At 39.5% G+C, this 19,710-nt stretch overlaps 1 protein-coding gene across 1 annotated transcript in view; it reads right to left on the bottom strand.

Annotated features, from left to right (window-relative positions):
• banp (BTG3 associated nuclear protein) overlaps window positions 1-19,710 on the bottom strand; it is a 377,911-nt gene that overhangs the window by 327,722 nt on the left and 30,479 nt on the right. The window contains exon 3 of the mRNA XM_028810115.2: window positions 12,588-12,682. Coding sequence (XP_028665948.1) covers window positions 12,588-12,682 — 95 coding nt within the window. The remainder of the gene's footprint in view (window positions 1-12,587; window positions 12,683-19,710) is intronic.

Here is a 19,710-nt window from a genome sequence, read left to right as displayed (position 1 = left end):
TTAATTGACAAAATGTAGACATGAAATGTATAGTGTGTGAAGCCTGAAGTCCAAATATCAAATATATACTTTCACAAAAGGTACAAGTATAACAAAACAAGTGCACTGTTATTCAAAAACATAACTGCAGAAAACATTGACACGCATCTAATATGACTATAGCACGTCTTTATTTGAAAGCAGCAATGTCAGATTAGGGCGAGCGTGAACGTGACTGAGAGAATAAAACTGAATAAAAAAAAAAGGCTAACCTTTACAAGTACCATAAATTTACAGCAGCTGTTACTGACTCAAATCAAATGTATGTTTTTATTCTGTATTAGTAAGAATAAGATCAGCTCACTACTCAAAACAGAGGCGTCGAGGATCAAACCACGAACGTCTTGCTTACGAGTCAGTAGTTCTTACCGCTACACCACCAAAGTGGTCATATTAGATGCGTGTCAATGTCGCATCCTAATGCAAGTTCATTTTCTGCAGTTATTTTCTTGAATAAAAGTGCATTTGTTTCGTTATACTTGTACCTTTTGTGAAAGTGTATATTTGATATTTGGACTTCAGGCTTCACACATTATACTTTTCATGTCTACATTTTGTCAATTATTACTAAAACATGAAAACGTTTGTTTTAACGATGTGTTTGCATAGATTGTTGTAGACACAGAACACACATGAAATGTATGTATTCCAAATGACAAAATATTATTTGCCCTCTGCAACTCCAGCACGTCATTCCAACATAAACACAGAGAACCTTATTTGGAAATTGAACTGCGGCGGTGGGCGGGGGGATAAGACAGCAGGCTGTTTGCTGCTTGTGTTGAATGACACATTTACAATACAAAAGATACTGATGGAGAGGTGCGAATGGATTTAAGGTGGGCCAGGATTACGCATTTGTTCATAGGCTTTGGTAATTCTAGTGTTAATTATATATCTTTCTTATATAAGTATACATTATTGATTTATCTTTTGTATACTATTCATTCATTATTATTCTTATCTAAATGTAATTTGTTTCTCTATACATGTAACTGTATTTTGAGCCCATCCTTTGTACAAAAATGTGCTATAGAAATAAACATTGTTGTTGTTTTAAGTAATTTGTTAAAAGACATTTTTAGGAAAGGACAAAAATACTTTGTGCTTAAAAATCTTTATATTACTACAGTATATGTAGGTGCTGGCTAAAGTATTTTCAATGCAATTCTGCCATCTACTGGAAAATTTATTAGAGGACAATTTGACTTTTAAGTGAAAAGGAAACAGTGATTGTTATGATACACAAATGCCTAAAAACAAAGCATTTCTGTAACTCTTCCACAGAGCACATTCAGTAATCTATATCAGTTTTTACTACAACACTAATAACGAATAATTAATTTACAACACAAAAAACAAAAGCTTCCTTTCATAGAAAATTATTTATGTTTATTTTGAAATGTAAAATGTGAAATTGAAAATCTATGCAAATATGTAAGACAAAATGCAAAATCTTTATTATCATTTTCATTGTGCTTTTTTATAGGGGTCACTTTGGCAGCATTCAAAAATGGATTTAGCAGGCCAGCCTTACCCCTCCAACACCTTCTTATTCATCCTAATTAATTTCCAAAATTAAATTCAAAAATTGTTTAAAAGTAATAATAACAAATAGCAAAGAAAGTAAGATAACATTTGATTGGATGGGAAAAGGGAACATAATGTGGTAACTTCAGGAAAAATCAGTAAAGGTTATTCTGAAGCTGAAAAATACATTAAAGTAGATGCATCTCGGCTGCACAAAAAGCTGTATAGGTGAAATGTTTTAACTCTAACCTTCATTTCTTTTTTGTCAACATGAGAAACATCGTTGTTTTATTTTTTTTTTATCATGTTTACCCCATGTTAAGGATGATGTGTCTGATGATGATGATGATGATAATAACTGACAAATTGTACTCAAATACACCAACTCCAGCCAACAATGCCTTCTAAAAATATTTGCATGCATGTGTTGCTCACAGACCTATTTAGCCCAAAAAAACTAAAAACATACTTTTTTAATTTAGCCAGCTGTAAAAGATTAATTCTTTTGTCTTTGTTTTCTCTTTCTGATATACTTTGGTGATAGTCTAGGCCACTGCCATATGATCATCATACTCAGTAACTTTTATTCTAGAAATGATAAAGAATAATAATACCCACTCCATCAAATCTTCTCAGACTTCTCATCATATGTATTCAATATTTACTATGCAGACAGTAAATATTCCAGTTTCAGTTTTGTAGAATGCCCAGAGACTGGGCAGTCTTCTGGCTTTGGAATGTACGCTGGATGGAGTTTTTGCTTTCCACTCCTCTCCTCTTTGGCTTTGCAACCATAGCATTATCAGGGTTCCCACTCTTTTTAAGGAATCATTTTCCAGGACATTTCCAGGAGCTTTTTCCAGAAATTCATGACAGGATCTGGTCATACAGTCATACACTTTAGTCGCAGGCTTAACGCCATTTTAATTTCTCTTTGATTATGCAGGGACTTAGTGTCACCGATATGCTAAATTACATAAAGGCAACACCAATTAATGCACTGATGTATAATGGAGTTGTTTGACCTCTTTTTGTTACACACTGTTTTAAACTGCAAAACTCTTTTAAAGAAATAAATGCCTCTTGGATTGTGGAAAACTATCCAAACAGTGACATATACTGAGCAATTCCATAATGTTCAGTATAGAGCTGTTGATGACACCATGAAATAGGCTACCATAGTGACCTAATTTCAGTAAAAGTTACTTGCATATTACATATTATGTCATTGTTTGTATCAAATAAATTTATGTACAATGTTTGTATTAAACAAAACTGCATAAAGCCAATTTATTGCCTATATCATGTGTATGATGCCTATAACACTAATATATGCAACAATTGGCACGTGACTAAACAAATCAGAGTTAACTTTCAACTGGTAGCTTTACTGGGAATACAGCAGCTGTAGAATTTGCATAAGTCAACGACAAAGATTATAATAAAGAACTTATCTTTGTGGGAAAAGAAGCAAAATACATCCATTTTAAATCATAATAGCCTTGCCATCAATTCCTGAGTTGAAAACTTGGTTAAACTAGAAAGAATACTAGGAACAAAGGATAAGAGCCTGAACTCCAGTATATTGGAAAAAAAAAAACAATCTATAAGTCACTGTAGTGTAACCTATGAAAAAGGCATCTGGTGTAGGCCTAGGTTTAGAAACAATGCTGGTGTTGCTCCTTGAGGTCTGATAAAACTGCATCCAGACCGATGACCTCTTTCTTTTTTTCAGCAACACTTTTACAATAGGCATTAGATTTTGTGAGCAGTGTAAAGTCCTGTTTTCTCTCAGCCTTCTCTGCCATTGCATCTGCTTCTTCTTGCATTGCCTCAATGCTAGTGATTATTTTCTGTCTCTTTGCTGCCACTTTTGTGATTTCAGAGCGGAGCTCTTCTCTTTGCTTGTCATTTTCAGTTTCCTTTTTCTTCTTTTTTTCATCATCAAGGTATTGGACATATCGCATCCTGGCATTTCTGCAATGCTGTAAGAGGGGCTTTGGCAATACAGTACTCCATCAAATGAGCCACAAGTCAAAGAATCATTTATAAATATAATTGCCTATACATGTCTCAGTAGGTGGAGACATTGCGCAGCAGAGGCCACGACCTAGCTCAGCTGTCATCATATCTAGACTTACGAACAGCAAGCTGTTTCAAACAGAAAAATTAAAAAGCGAAAACAGAAATAAAATTCCAGGACAAGAAAGATTATTTCCAGGACATTTGGCCATTTCGATCAGTTTCCAGGTCATTTCAATGACTGGAAAATAACCCTCAAATTTTTCAGGTTTTCCAGGACGCGTGGGAACCCTGATTATGTTATTAAATCAGATACTGATCTTTGCCTTTTTAACCATTAAAAACAACTCTGTAAAGAAAAAAAAAGTAGTCTAGTACATCCAAATAGAGAAGTAGATGGGTTACTGACATACTAAAGAGATGTTTTAAAACTAAATAAGTTTTGAAACTTTTAATATGTAATCTTTTTGTTTAATTTGCAGAACACTTTTTAGCAGTGACATCACTAACACTAGATAGAGGATAATCCTACTTTCTGTTTTATTCCATTACCTTTCCTTAAAATATTCTGAACTGACCACGTAATTTTACAGCTTATTTGGTACTTATCCAATATGTAAAATCCATGCTTTCCTGGAAATAACTTTACAACATCAAGGTGACACTGACTGTCACTGACTGACTGCAACCTGTGTTAAGATAAGAAGGGTATACTGAAGATATTGTTGCTCTATGTGTCATTTCTGAATCCTCATTTAGTTATTTGGATGTTTTCTATTGTGCAATGCTTACTTTTAAGTAAAATGAAATAACAGTGGACAAGACTGATGAAAGATTGCAAGCAAATTATGTTATTTTCCAAAGCTACTTTTAAACCTCATTCCGTAATTAACCACAGCATAGAGTAGAGGCAAACATCAAGAAAGCTGGTAGATACAAGTAGCCTGAGCAAAGTAAAATGGTAACAAAAGGAAATCAAAAATACACTACAGAAAACAAATTAAGGGAACACTTAATCATCACAGTCTGACACCAAGTCGATTAAGCTTCAGGAATATAATTCTGTCCAGTTAGGAAGCTTAAGCAATTGTGAATCAACTTCACCTGCTTTGGTGCAAATGAAGTGACAACTAGTGTTGAACAGCGAATTTGCTCCGCTTCAGTTCACTCTTGTTTATCGAATTGTTTACTGATAATCCGGATGGTTTAGGAGAACTTTTTTTCCAGCGTCCCATGTTTAGCGAGGCCAGCATGACATCCCTGTAAAAGCCAATATTGGTTGGGACTGCCCCCCCGGGTATATAATACTGATCATTTGCATTAAAGGCTGGTTACGAAGCTTGCATATCTTTCACTATGATCTCACGAAGGCATAGTCGCGCAGTGGTTGGCAGTATTAAGAGTACATGATTTGCTCACAAGTAGTATCACTAGTCTACTGGCTGACACACTACAGATTTGAACACTGGGAGAAACTCAGGGTTAGCAGAGAAAGCTCATGCAGATATAAACAGAACAGGTTGACTTCAAGGAAACCAAAGGTGCTAAGGCAGCCGGTGAACTACAATAGCATCAGTATTCATACCAGTTTTTTACATTTTCCATAACAACAAGTGCTATAAAATGTACATCCATAAAGGCACATTAAAACAGTGTATAGTAGGTAAACTCAATTTAATTTAACAGTTAAGTAAATAATGCAGGTTCTCAAATTTTATTTTTATGAAACATATACAGCATAAATAACTATCTTTGTTTGTCACCAATTGAGATATCATCTGTCACCAGATAAGTTCCACATCTATATAAGAGAAGGATGTGTGTGCCCTATGTATGCATAATTAGTCACATGGAGAATGAAAACAAACCCTGAAAGAGTCTGACAACACCAAAAACATAGGAGAGTCTATGAAATAATAATAATGAAAGATTTTTTACTATCTACAAGACGTCTATTTTTTTTGATGGAAGGAAAGGGACAAAGCATCAGCACAGACAATTTGGAGAGCCTTCATCACAACTTCAAAAAACAGAACGAGCCAGTAACTTCAATCACGACACACAACTTTGAATTTTCTGATATTTTCTCCCTTTTCTCCTAGGGATGAATCCATCCATCCATTTTCCAACCCGCTGAATCGGAACACAGGGTCACGGGGGTCTGCTGGAGCCAATCCCAGCCATCACAGGGCACAAGGCAGGAACCAATCCCGGGCAGGGTGCCAACCCACCGCAGCCTAGGGCTTAATATTTTTCCAAAAAAGCTGAGTTTTCTGAAAAGCACACAAAGCAATAGCTTTTCACAGAAAAATCAACATAAAACGACCTATGTATATTTTTTATATTTCCACTTTGTTTTGATGAAATATACGTATGCATGTCTCTGACTGTGTTCTTTCTTCTTTGATCTCACAGAGGCATGGTGGTGCAGCGGTTGGCACTGCTGCCACACAGCTCAGGTCACATTTTTGGATATAATATTTGGTCCATTATAGTTAGCAGACATTTCCCTAGGCTGCACAGACATTTAAAAGATGATTGCACCATTATAACCCAGTCAAATCTACTTTAGTTAGTCTGTCCCCAATGACGATATTCGCAAACACTTCCATTATTTCTCTGAACTCGAGGTGAAACGAACACTGCGGAGTTCATTCATCACTAGTGACCTGCAGAGAGGCAACAGCAAGACAACTCCAAAAAGAGAATGGTTTTGCAGGTGGTGGCCAGACAATTGATCTCTCCCTCTTTCCTGACCAATTTGTCTCTAGTTTTGCGTTTTGCTAGTGTCCTTTTCACTACTGGTAGCATGAGGCGGTACCTGTGGCTGATTCAGGATGCACAGGTAGTCCAGCTCCTCCAGGACAGTACATCCATGCGTGTAATTGCAAGAAGCTTTGCTGTGCCTCCCAGCACAGTCTCAAGAACATAGAAGAGATACCAGTAGACGGGCCATTACATGAGGAGATGTGGAAGGGGCCGTAGAAGGGCATCAACCCAGCAGCAGTACCAGTATCTGCTCCTTTGTGAAAGGAGGATCAGGAGTACTGCCAGAGCCCTACAAAACAACCTCGAGCTGACTACTGGAATGCATGTTTCTGACCAAATTGTCAGAAACAAACTCCACAAGGGTGGCATGAGGGTTTGACATCCTCTAGTGGGACCTGTGCTCACAGCCCATCACCATGCAGCTCGACTGGCATTAGCCAGAGAGTACCATAATTGGCAGTTCAACTATTGGCATCCCATTCTCTTAACAGATGAGATCAGGTTCACACTGAGCACATAATAATAATTCTTTGCATTTATATAGCACATTTCTCACTACTCAAAGCGCTCAGCAATTGCAGGTTAAGGGCCTTGCTCAAGGGCCCAACAGAGCAGAGTCCCTTTTGGCATTTACGGGATTCGAATCTGTAACCTTCCGATTGCCAGTGCACATGTGACATATGTCAAAGAGTCTGGAGACACTGTGGTGAATGTTATGCAGCCTGCAACATCAGCCATCATGGCCGATTTGGCAGTGGGTCAATGATGATCTGGGGAGGCATATCCTTGGAGGATCCACATGCAAGGCAACAGTACCCTGACTGCTGTTAGGTACCAGGATGAAATCCACAGAGCCATTGTCAGACTTTACACTGATGCAGTAGGCTGTGGGTTACTCCTGGTGCAGGATAATACCAGGCTTCATGTGGCCAGAGTGAATAGGCAGTTCATGGATGACAAATACATTGATGCCATTGAATGGGCTGCACGTTCTCCAGATCTGAATCTAATTAAGAACCTCTGGTATGTCATGTATTGGTGCATCCGATGCTGACAAGTAATGCCACAGACTGTCCAGGCGCTCACTGATACCTTGATCAAGGTCAGGGAGAAGATCCCCCATGACATCATCCACTGTCTCATCAGGAGCATGCCCAGATGTTGTCAGGAGAGCATACAGGCACATGGAGGCCATACACACTACTGAGTCACTTTATGAGTTGCCGTGATGAAATTCATGCAAGTTGGATTGGCCTGTGATTTCAACTTTTGACTTTGATTTTTGGTGTGACGTTGAATCGACCCCCTAATGGATTGGTGACTTCAGTTTCCATTGACTGTTGTTACATCATTTTGTTCTCAATGAATTTACACAGTACAGTGATCCCTCGCTATATCGCGCTTCGTCTTTCGCGGCTTCACTCCATCGCCGATTTTAAATGTAAGCATATGTGAATATATAGCGCAGATTTTTCACTGCTTCGCGGATGTCTGCGGTCTACAGTACGTGTGCTTCCTCAGTTGATTTGCCCATTTGAATTCAAACAAGGGACGCATTTGAATTCAAACAAGGGACGCTATTGGCGGATGGCTGAGAAGCTACCCCAATCAGAGCACGCAGTTAAGTTCCTGAGTGCTGCTGATTGGCTCAGCAACGGAGTGCTGCATTAACCAGGAAGTCTCATCTCACTCATTCAGCATTAATGCACGTTACTGCTAATGCTTCAGGATTGCAGAAAAGGTTAAAGTTTTGGATATGTTGAAGGAAGGAAACAGCTACACCGCTGTAGGACACAATTACAGCATCAATGAGTCCACGATTCTTTTTATTTAAAAAGGAGGAAAAGCATATAAGATCTACGGCCGCAGTGTCCTTTAATCAGGGCGCAAATAAGGGGACGTGATAAGGCAGTAGTCTGGATGAAATCTGCTTTAGGGATTTGGATTGAAGAGTGCTGGAAGAAGAACAACGGCAGTGCTAAACAGTCGCCTGAAGAGGCTCCTTTAGAAGAGCTGTAACATTATCCTTTGTTGTGCAGTAAAATTAAACTCATCGTTATCGGACAAGTTGTCGTGTCATTGTTGGTGAGTAACCATAATTAATTATTTACGTACAGTACTTATTACATGTACATAGTTTAGTGTCGCTGTACACACATTTTACTGTATACAATTTTTCTTGCATTGTACGTATTTATTGCTGGTGGCCTGTCTGTTGTAATGGCTGTAACGTATGATATCGGAGACGCTCGATATCTTTAAAATAATATTTAGGTTTTACTGTATGTAAACTGTGTTTACATACATAATTTCAACGAATCTTACCTAATATCTAAGAGAATACAAAGGGTTTATGCTGTATAACTGTGTGTGAAATGTTTATAATAGTGTGGGAGAGTTTGTAAGGGCTTAAAATATATAAAAATAACCATATAAACATATGGTTTCTACTTCGCGGATTTTCTTATTTCGCGGGTGGCTCTGGAACGCAACCCCCGCGATGGAGGAGGGATTACTGTATTACTCAGTAAAGATTTTCCACTTGAATATTTTATTCATCGAGATTCAATGTGTACTTTAACTGTTTAATTTTTTTGAGCAGTATGTTTTTGAAGTTATTTAAAAAGCAGCATGTTAGCACCACTTTCTTTCTATATTCTACATGTGGAAATACTCAAATAGCCTTTGTTTAAAGTAGATATACTATAATTCTTTCATAAATAATATATACAGTACATTGGAGTTGCAGTTTGTAATGGAATACACCTTCATTAAGGCTACTATCCTCCTTCTACTTATACTGTAATTTGTTCCTATTATAAATGAAGTTGCAAAAGTGATCTTACCTAGGTTTTTGATTATACAGTAAGTAGAAAGTGACTTTCTATAACATAGATAATCATCTTTTGTTTGTTGTATAATATGTTCTAGATGTGTACAGGCAGTTGTCTTGAGTCTCCAGAAGCTTAAATCTAAAACATATTACTCTATATCTTTCAATAATTCATCTTTCATCCTGTTTCAAATCCTTATCAGCCTATTCTCTCACTTATACAAATAAGTGTCATAAATGACAATGAATGTGAATTTCATCATCAGACACATAAGTGGTTTAAGTCAATTTGTTTGTCTTATTGGTTTGAGAAAATCACTCACAAAAAATAAGTATAGCCTAGTCACTAAAATTAATGTAAAAATTGAAAATGTACTTTTCAGGAAGCTAACTACAACTACACATGAGCTTATTAGAACAAAGTGATGAGAAAGTCTTTTCTGGTAATTTTATAGCTAAACTAAAATAGTATATACTTGCCAAAACACTCCGGATAAGCACAAATCTTGAAAAATTTAAGAAGAGAGATCAAATTAATTTTAACTTAATAATAATAGAGTAATATGAAGAAGTTATTATAATTGAATATTTTATTAATAATAATATTATAAAGATGCATAATGCATAAGAGAGATGCTGTATGTGAATGTGCCACAACCTTTCAACTGAGTGCTAAATAAATAAATAAATATATAATTTTTTTTGATCTTCAATAATTTTATAGCATACAGTGGTATATCAGTTTAATTAAATTTTCATTAGGGCAGAATCAAGTGTGATTCATTCTGTTAATGTCTGTCCTATTTTTTTTGGAAAGCAACTTTTAATCATTAATGTTGGAAACACTAGTAAATTTAATAAACACCTCAAATAGGGCTTTTGGCATTATTGCGCCTAAATTACATACCCAAAAATAAACTGTTACTCTGTTTATGTAATAATGAGGTGTAAATAGCTGAAGAATAGAGAGAATAACACTCCCAATTTTTAAAAGAAAGTCTTTATATGAATAAAAACCTTTGTTCACTGCAATATCAACTAAATAAAACACAAAAAAATAGTAATCTTAGAAATTTCCTTCCAAAAATGGATTTTACAGTACATAACCAGGATAGTTTAAGATGCACAACCCTGGAATCAATTTTGTGTCCTAATCTGTCAACTATCATTGTACCAAGTTTAGATGTCATATCCCATAGCACTGCAAAGTTATGCTTTTTGGCCAATGGTGCCCCCCCCCACCATTTTGGAAACATTTGGTGTCTCATTTTGGAATAATTTAGTCTCTTGCAGCTAAACAATCTCTCAAAACAAGTATTTGAAATGGATGTATAGTCTACCACTATAATGCTAAGTTTTAAACACCCAGGCATCATGCCCTGAGGGAGTATCAATAGAGGCTGTAATAAATTTCAAAGAAGAGAAGCTGTTGTCCTTAGTGTGTGCGAGTGTGTGTGCGGGTATGTGTGTGTGTGTGCCCTGCCTGGGATTTGCTCCTGCCTTGCGCCCTGTGCTGGCTGGGATTGGCTCCAGCAGACCCCCCTTGTGACCCTGTGTTAGGATATAGCGGGTTAGAAAATGACTGATGACTATCTATAATAACATGATGCATCTGCCGGTGCTCATATTGAAACTGTGTTTGCATTGATGAAATTATCCACCGCAGAGCATGATGAGAATTGTAGTCTTCACGTCAGGATTGCCACAAGGCTGGAGAAGGGATGATATTGTGTGTATATTCTAAATTATTTATTCTTGCGTTTCTTATGGAATTTTAGGAGGATCTTTGGTATGAATTACAGTTTTTTACCATTTTACTGTTTCTCATTCGTGTTGTTTGTGGACGTGCTGCTGTGACATCACTGTCGTTGTTGTGGGGTTTGGTTTGTGCCAGTAATGTCGTGTATACACTGCTTGCCCTTGCCTCTCTTCAGTCTGTACATGGCCATGCATTAACTGTCATGGGTTGCATGCTCCTGAATCTTCAATCACCATGAGAAGGACTCGCCCATATTTTGGGTCCGCCTTTAGTTGGTTGCTAAATTGATGGGTCACGTTGCATGTGTCATGGCCTAAGCTGTCGAATGAAACTAAGATCAAGCTTCAAAGGCCAGGGGTGCGCATGTTTTGCCTGACAGACAGAAAACCCTTACCAGTTTAAACATACAGTATAATTGTCTCTGCATCACATATGAAATTTTTTTTTTCTCTCTTTCTCTCAGATGAATTAAAGAAACATAATAATTATAAAAAAACATAAATGTATGACTTGATACAACTTGAGTCTAGCTGCATTTTTCAATTCTGACACAATTTAATTTTAAAGACTGTTTTAATTCATATTTTGCCTCAGTTATACTAGGTTTCATTATCAGTGGATACTTCATTAGTAATGAAACATATTTACACATGAGAGTGCAATAATGTGTTTCATGACAAGAATAAGTCATAAAAAAGAAAGATCAGTACATGACAAGAATTTTCAAGAATGTTGAATAAAACATAATGATACATCCTTTAAGAAAAATTTCAGGAAAAAACTTTCTTATTAATGCCTTATTGTATTTTAAAAAACACAGTGTTGTATTAAGGGTACAAAAACAATTAGTGAAGGAGAACACATTAATTGAGAATAAAAAACAAAAATGTCCCAACTGCTTATAGTAAGTCCTCACACATTTGGTGATAATCCTACATGGAAGCAAGCCCATTCTGAAGCTGCAACAGTCATAAATCATTTTAGATGAGAATCAGACAACACTGTACTGGAGGGTCGCACGGTTAGAAACCTTTATTCCTGACAGTGGAGCAAATGCTCCTACAGGAAATTTCATTTCAACTGCAGTCTTTCTACAAATATAGAGCCTTTCACTTTCATTCATATTTATATATTTCCCAAATTCTATGTCTTGAACAAACAGTTTTTCTCTTGCATATATCCATATTACATTGTCTCTACTTTTTTCTTCTAAAAAATATCAGCTTTCACCACCTTACTTTAATTAAACAGCCTGATTGAGACAATATCTTGATGGTCTAAATTATTTTACCTTGATATGAAATGGAAGTGCACCAGAATATATTTAAAAACACTGTAATTTTCTTATAGACTTTCCCTAGTCTGTACCTTTTGATAACTTTATCATGCAGGAGAAAGCAATTAAGCAAATGCTTATTTCATATACTTATATTGTAACTTATGGTTTAAATGTACTGTACTTTAAGTAACAGGAGCAGCCTAATTCTTCAAACAGGGGCATTCGAATGCTAGATGACTGAGAAAATATTTCTACTTAATTCTGAATTGTTTTTTAGTCCAATGTAAAATGCTTAAGGTAGCCTATTTCACATTACACAAAAAATAAATTCATGATGTCTTTATTAAGCTTATTACCTTGACTGTGGTATCTTGGCAGGTGATCTCCAATCGTGGTCGCTTCCTCTCCTGTTTATCCACCTCATCAGTCTCCTCATGATTTTCCAGGACCACTGCATATAAACAAATTAGCATCCATTTCAATATACAGTAATAATTTAATAATATATATACTGAGCAATTATTACACAAGCACCTTCACATCTTATCTTCATCATTAAATATATATGTAGTTAGGTTTCATTAGAACTTAATAAACCTTTGTCACTAAATAAAATACACTTCCACTATAGAAATCTATATCCTAAAATTGATACACAGCACACAGCATAGAAGAATTGATCAACCGACAAATTCTTGCTTTTGCTACAATAGAAAATTAATTGATGACAGTATAGGAAAAAGATAAAGCTTTCATTTAAATGCCAAGTTCTCAGTATATATGTACAGTAGTATATACTCTGATAATTAAATTACACTTAGCTGAAAAGTCATTAAAATTATTAAATGAACTAATGTTCATACACTAATCCCAGTTTCAAATTTGTAAGAGTCTAAAAGCCATAGAATGCAACACTTCTCCATATTTGTGAAATTTAAATTTGTTCTCCATCCATCCATCCATCCATCCTCTTCCACTTATCCGAGGTTGGGTCACGGGGGGCAGCAGCTTGAGCAGAGATGCCCAGACTTCCCTCTCCCTGGCCACTTCTTCTAGCTCTTCCGGGAGAATCCCGAGGCGTTCCCAGGCCAGCCGGGAGACATAGTCCCTCCAGCGTGTCCTGAGTCTTCCCCGGGGCCTCCTCCCGGTTAGACGTGCCTGGAACACCTCACCAGGGAGGCGTCCAGGAGGCATCCTGATCAGATGCCCAAGCCACCTCATCTGACTCCTCTCGATGTGGAGGAGCAGCGGCTCTACTCTGAGCCCCTCCCGGATGACTGAGCTTCTCACCCTATCTTTAAGGGAAAGCCCAGACACCCTGCGGAGGAAACTCATTTCAGCCGCTTGTATTCGCAATCTCGTTCTTTCAGTCACTACCCATAGCTCATGACCATAGGTGAGGGCAGGAACATAGGTCGACTGGTAAATTGAGAGCTTCACCTTGCGGCTCAGCTCCTTTTTCACCACAACAGACCGATGCAGAGCCCGCATTACTGCGGATGCCGCACCGATCCGCCTGTCGATCTCACGCTCCATTCTTCCCTCACTCGTGAACAAGACCCCGAGATACTTGAACTCCTCCACTTGGGGCAGGATCTCGCTACCAACCCTGAGAGGGCACTCCACCCTTTTCCGGCTGAGGACCATGGTCTCAGATTTGGAGGTGCTGATTCTCATCCCAGCAGCTTCACACTCGGCTGCGAACCGATCCAGAGAGAGCTGAAGATCACGGCCTGATGAAGCAAACAGGACAACATCATCTGCAAAAAGCAGTGACCCAATCCTGAGTCCACCAAACCGGACCCCCTCAACATCCTGGCTGCGCCTAGAAATTCTGTCCATAAAAGTTATGAACAGAATCGGTGACAAAGGGCAGCCCTGGCGGAGTCCAACTCTCACTGGAAACGGGTTCGACTTACTGCCGGCAATGCGGACCAAGCTCTGGCACCGATCGTACAGGGACCGAACAGCCCTTAATCAGGGGGTCTGGTACCCCATACTCTCGGAGTACCCCCCACAGGATTCCCCGAGGGACACGGTCAAATGCCTTTTCCAAGTCCACAAAACACATGTAGACTGGTTGGGCAAACTCCCATGCACCCTCCAGGACCCTGCTAAGGGTGTAGAGCTGGTCCACTGTTCCGCGACCAGGACGAAAACCACACTGTTCCTCCTGAATCCGAGGCTCGACTATCCGACGGACCCTCCTCTCCAGGACCCCCGAATAGACTTTTCCAGGGAGGCTGAGGAGTGTGATCCCTCTGTAGTTGGAACACACCCTCCGGTCCCCTTTCTTAAAGAGGGGGACCACCACCCCGGTCTGCCAATCCAGAGGCACTGTCCCTGATGTCCATGCGATGTTGCAGAGGCGTGTCAACCAAGACAGTTCTACAACATCCAGAGCCTTGAGGAACTCCGGGCATATCTCATCCACCCCCAGGGCCCTGCCACCAAGGAGTTTTTTGACCACCTCGGTGACCTCAGTCCCAGAGATGGGGGAGCCCACCTCTGAGTCCCCAGGCTCTGCTTCCACATTTGAAGGCATGTTAGTGGGATTGAGGAGGTCTTCGAAGTACTCCCCCCACCAACCCACAACGTCCCGAGTCGAGGTCAGCAGCGCACCATCACCACCATATACAGTGTTGACACTGCACTACTTCCCCCTCCTGAGATGCCAGACGGTGGACCAGAATCTCCTCGAAGCCGTCCGAAAGTCGTTCTCCATGGCCTCCCCAAACTCCTCCCACGCCCAAGTTTTTGCCTCAGCAACCACCAAAGCCGCATTCCGCTTGGCCTGCCGGTACCTATCAGTTGCCTCCAGAGTCCCACAGGACAAAAGGGTCCTGTAGGACTCTTTCTTCAGCTTGACAGCATCCCTCACCGCCTGTGTCCACCAACGGGTTCGGGGATTGCCGCCACGACAGGCACCGACCCACCTTACGGCCACAGCTCCGGTCAGCTGCCTCAACAATAGAGGCACGGAACATGACCCATTCAGACTCAATGTCCCCCACCTCCCTCAGGATGTGGTCGAAGTTCTGCCGGAGGTGGGAGTTGAAGCTACTTCTGACAGGGGGCTCTGCCAGACGTTCCCCAGCAGACCCTCACAACGCGTTTGGGCCTACCAGGCCTGACCGGCATCCTCCCCCACCATCGAAGCCAACTCACCACCAGGTGGTGATCAGTTGACAGCTCCGCCCCTCTCTTCACCCGAGTGTCCAAGACATGTGGCCGCAAGTCCGAAGACACGACCACAAAGTCGATCATCGAACTGAGGCCTAGGGTGTCCTGGTGCCAAGTGCACATATGAACACCCCTATGCTTGAACATGGTGTTCGTTATGGACAATCTGTGACGAGCACAGAAGTCCAATAACAAAACACCGCTCGGGTTCAGATCGGGGGGCCATTCCTCCCAATCACGCCCTTCCAGGTCTCACTGTCATTGCCCACGTGAGCATTGAAGTCTCCCAGTAGAACGAGGGAGTCCCCAGAAGGTATGCCCTCTAGCACCCCCTCCAGGGACTCCAAAAAGGGTGGGTACTCCGAACTGCTGTTCGGTACATACGCACAAACAACAGTTAGGACCCGTCCCCCCACCCGAAGGCGGAGAGAGGCTACCCTCTCGTCCACCGGGGTAAACCCCAATGAACAGGCTCCAAGTCGGGGGGCAATAAGTATGCCCACACCTGCTCGGCGCCTCTCACCGGGGGCAACTCCAGAGTGGTAGAGAGTCTAGCCCCTCTCAAGGAGATTGGTTCCAGAGTCCAAGCTGTGCGTCGAGGTGAGTCCGACTATATCTAGCCGGAACCTCTCGACCTCGCGCACTAGCTCAGGCTCCTTCCCCTTCAGAGAGGTGACATTCCACGTCCCAAGAGCCAGCTTCTTTAGCCGAGGATCGGACCGCCAAGGTCCCCGCCTTCGGCCACCACCCAATTCACACTGCACCCGACCTCCTTGGCCCCTCTCATAGGTGGTGAGCCCATGGGAAGGGGGACTCACCTTGCCTCTTAGAGCTGTGCCCGGCCGAGCCACATGGGTGCAGGCCCGGCCACCAGGTGCTCGCCATCGAGCCCTACCTCCAGGCCTGGCTCCAGAGGGGGGCCCCGGTGACCCGCGTCCGGGCAAGGGAAAACGCCGTCCAAAGTTTTCATTCATCATAGGAGGTTTAAACCGCTCTTTGTCTCATCCCTCACCTAGGACCAGTTTGCCTTAGGTGACCCTACCAGGGACATAAAGCCCCGGACAACAGAGCTCCTAGGATCATTGGGACACGCAAACCCCTCCACCACGATAAGGTGGCGGTTAAAGGAGGGGCTAAATTTGTTCTCACTCAAAGTAAAAGCATCTTCATTAATTCAATATAATATTCAAATAATTCATCACAAATATCATAAGTAGCCACTGATTTGCCACCGATTTCTTCTGCATCTGACAATCTTCTACTGCAAGTCAGAGAAGACAGAACATTTATTCTAACATTCCTCTGAGTCATGAGTGAGCAAGTATGGCTCTGGATTTCCACAATGAAACAGTAAGTGACCTCAACAAAAAGACAAATCTGTGTCAAATCTAGTCAGAAGATCAAAAATATTATATATTTTTATATATATTCAGGAATCATAAAGGTTGAAGTTTATATAGCAGCTTTAAATACAAAGTGGCATGGTGGGTTAATGGTAGCAACTGTTTGCCCGATTTCCAGCCAAATCACTTTTACTTTGTTCTCAGAATCTGTGTCCTGGTGATTTGTTTCCCAGGTCACCAAGAGTGCGACTTAGGTATATATATTTGTGCATACTGAAATGAACTAGAATCCCATTCAGACCTGGATTTTCATTATCCAAAAAAAAAAGCTGGTTAAAAATTATTTATTTACAGGTATGAACTAGTTTAAGCTATAGAAGGCTACTATAAATTAATTTACCCAGTTCTGTCTTATGCGGTATTTACCCGATTCTATAGGAATTCACTTTTGAATTACAGTATTGTCCATAGCAGACTTAATAAAAAAAAAATAACTAAAACTTTTTTCACTTTCAGGGAAAAATTAGACATAAACAGAAAATACATTAAAGTTACATTTGAAAACTGTTTGAGAAAATAAGAACAATACAATTACTAATAACACATTTCAAGTACAGCTGTTAATTAAATTATATAGAAGGGTTTACTGTGGTTCGTTATGAATTCATTCTATTTTCTAAAATTACTTAAATGAAGCCCCCATAGCAGAATTGCCAGCAAGAAAAAATAAACATACAACATTCTCAGACTCTCTTAATAAAGTATAGCATCATGGGGTAGTCTACTAGTGCTTTATTTGAGGGAGGAAATCCAGAGTACACTGAAAAAAAAAAATCATGCAGAGACATTGGAAGAACATGCAGGACTGTGCAAAAGTGATACAAATAGCAGCTTTTCCTTATCCAGTTGCAAGACATGTTCCAACTATACAGATCTCTAAATATGATTTCATAATACAATCATCATCTACCTGGAATCTGTGTAAGAATTTCACAATAACCAAAAACAAAGAAAACACACCCAGCTTTTTTTCAGGCCTGTTTGTTTGTATACAGCTTCACGGGGTGCCACAGACTATTTTTGCAGTACCATTTGTTAAGCATTAACTAACTCTAGAAAGAAAACCAATCAACCAAACAAACACACACACACATATAGTGTTACACTTAGAGATGCCAATCTGATGTGCAAATTTTTAGGAGGTGGCATAAAATTAGAGTACTAAAGAATATCCACACAGACATAAGGATAGCATGTAAAAATCTACAGACATTGCTCTGACAGGAATATGAGCCAAAAATATGAAGCAGCAACTGTGCCATCTCTGGAACAATTAGGCTCCTGAAAATGTACTTTTAGTGCAGTAACACTACAGTAAAGTTATTTTGAATTAGAATTTAACTAGAACATCAAAAAAACAAAAAATAAATAAACACATTTAATGTTTAAAAAGAATTAATATATATTGTATATGAGGGACATTTCATCACATATTCAACTTTATGAAAATATTTAACACTGATAAAGCAAAAATAATAAACCCACAAATACACTGTGTGTTCCAAATAATTATGCACATGTTGCTTTTGCTCATTTTTCCTAAGCAGTCAATACAATTAAGGATTTTTTCCTGAAAAAAGTATACTATAATGTGGATTTTAGTACAAGCAAAACTGCTAATGATGACAACAGATTTTTATATTTTCCAAACAACTTAAAATACAGTGTTCCAAATTGTTATGCACAACAGAGCATGAAAACATTCAATAGTTTATAAAGAATTCAAAACTGAAATCTGTTGTATTTGTTACAAGAAGAGATAATTTTTCAAAAAATAAATGCAATTTAAATCAAAAAAACATATTTACTGATCAAGTTACATACTAATATATGAGCGCTTCTTTGATATCACTTTAACAACTCTCTCATCCATTGAACTTGTAAGTTTCTGCCTATATGTCATTTGAGGATGCCAGCATTGTCTCCCAGAGCTGCTGTTTAGAGGTACACTGCCGCCCACCCTCATTGATCTTCCTTTTAAGGATGCTCCACAAGGTCTCAATAGGGTTGATGTCAGGGGATGATTTTTTCTCCCTTTATGCCCATAGCAACCAAGGAGTCAATGGTGTTTTTTGCAACATGGGATAATGCATTATCTTGCAAGAAAATAATTTTATTCCCCATGGCACGGTTCTTCTTTTTATACCATATCAGGAAATGATCACTTAGGAACTCCACACATTTTGCAGAGACACCCTCAGGGACCTTAAAGGGACCTACCATCTCACTTCTCAATATTCCAGCTGAAAACATCACTCTGCCACCTCCTTGCTGATGTTACTGTCTTGTTGGAACAGGGTGACCATTCACCAACCATCCAGAGCTCCATCCATCTGGACCACCTAGTGTAGCATGGCATTCATCAGTGAAAACTTTTCTCTTTGCGAGCATTTGTTAGGGGTGGTCGAAATACAGCTTTATGCACAACTACAAGCCTCTGGAGGAACCTGCATCGAGAGGTTCTTGGGACTCCATAGACATCAGCAGCTTCAAATACCTGTTTGCTGCTCATCAGTTGCTTTTTAATAGCTTCTCTTTTAATACTATTTATTTGCCTGATAGAAACTTTCCTTAATAAGCCTTTATCTGACCGAATTTAACCTCACTGTGAATCACACAGAAATATTTCATAGTTAGATGATCTTTCTTCAGTTTTCATGAAATACCAGTTGCTTTCATGGTTTTTGCAAGACATTGCACTATTTCATATTTTTCATCTTCAGAAAGATCTTTCTTTCTCCCCATACTACATGAAAACTGTGACTTGTTTAAAAATGTGGTACAACTAGGGAATCCATTCCCGGACGGTTTATCTATTCCCGGGAATTCGGGAATCCCGCATTTCATTCCTCTTAACACACTCACCTTATTCATTCCTCTGCTCTACATACAT

Source organism: Erpetoichthys calabaricus, chromosome 9, assembly GCF_900747795.2.
Source record: "Erpetoichthys calabaricus chromosome 9, fErpCal1.3, whole genome shotgun sequence".
In the NCBI taxonomy this organism is placed as follows: domain Eukaryota; kingdom Metazoa; phylum Chordata; class Cladistia; order Polypteriformes; family Polypteridae; genus Erpetoichthys; species Erpetoichthys calabaricus.
This window is presented reverse-complemented; position numbering and strand designations above follow the sequence as displayed.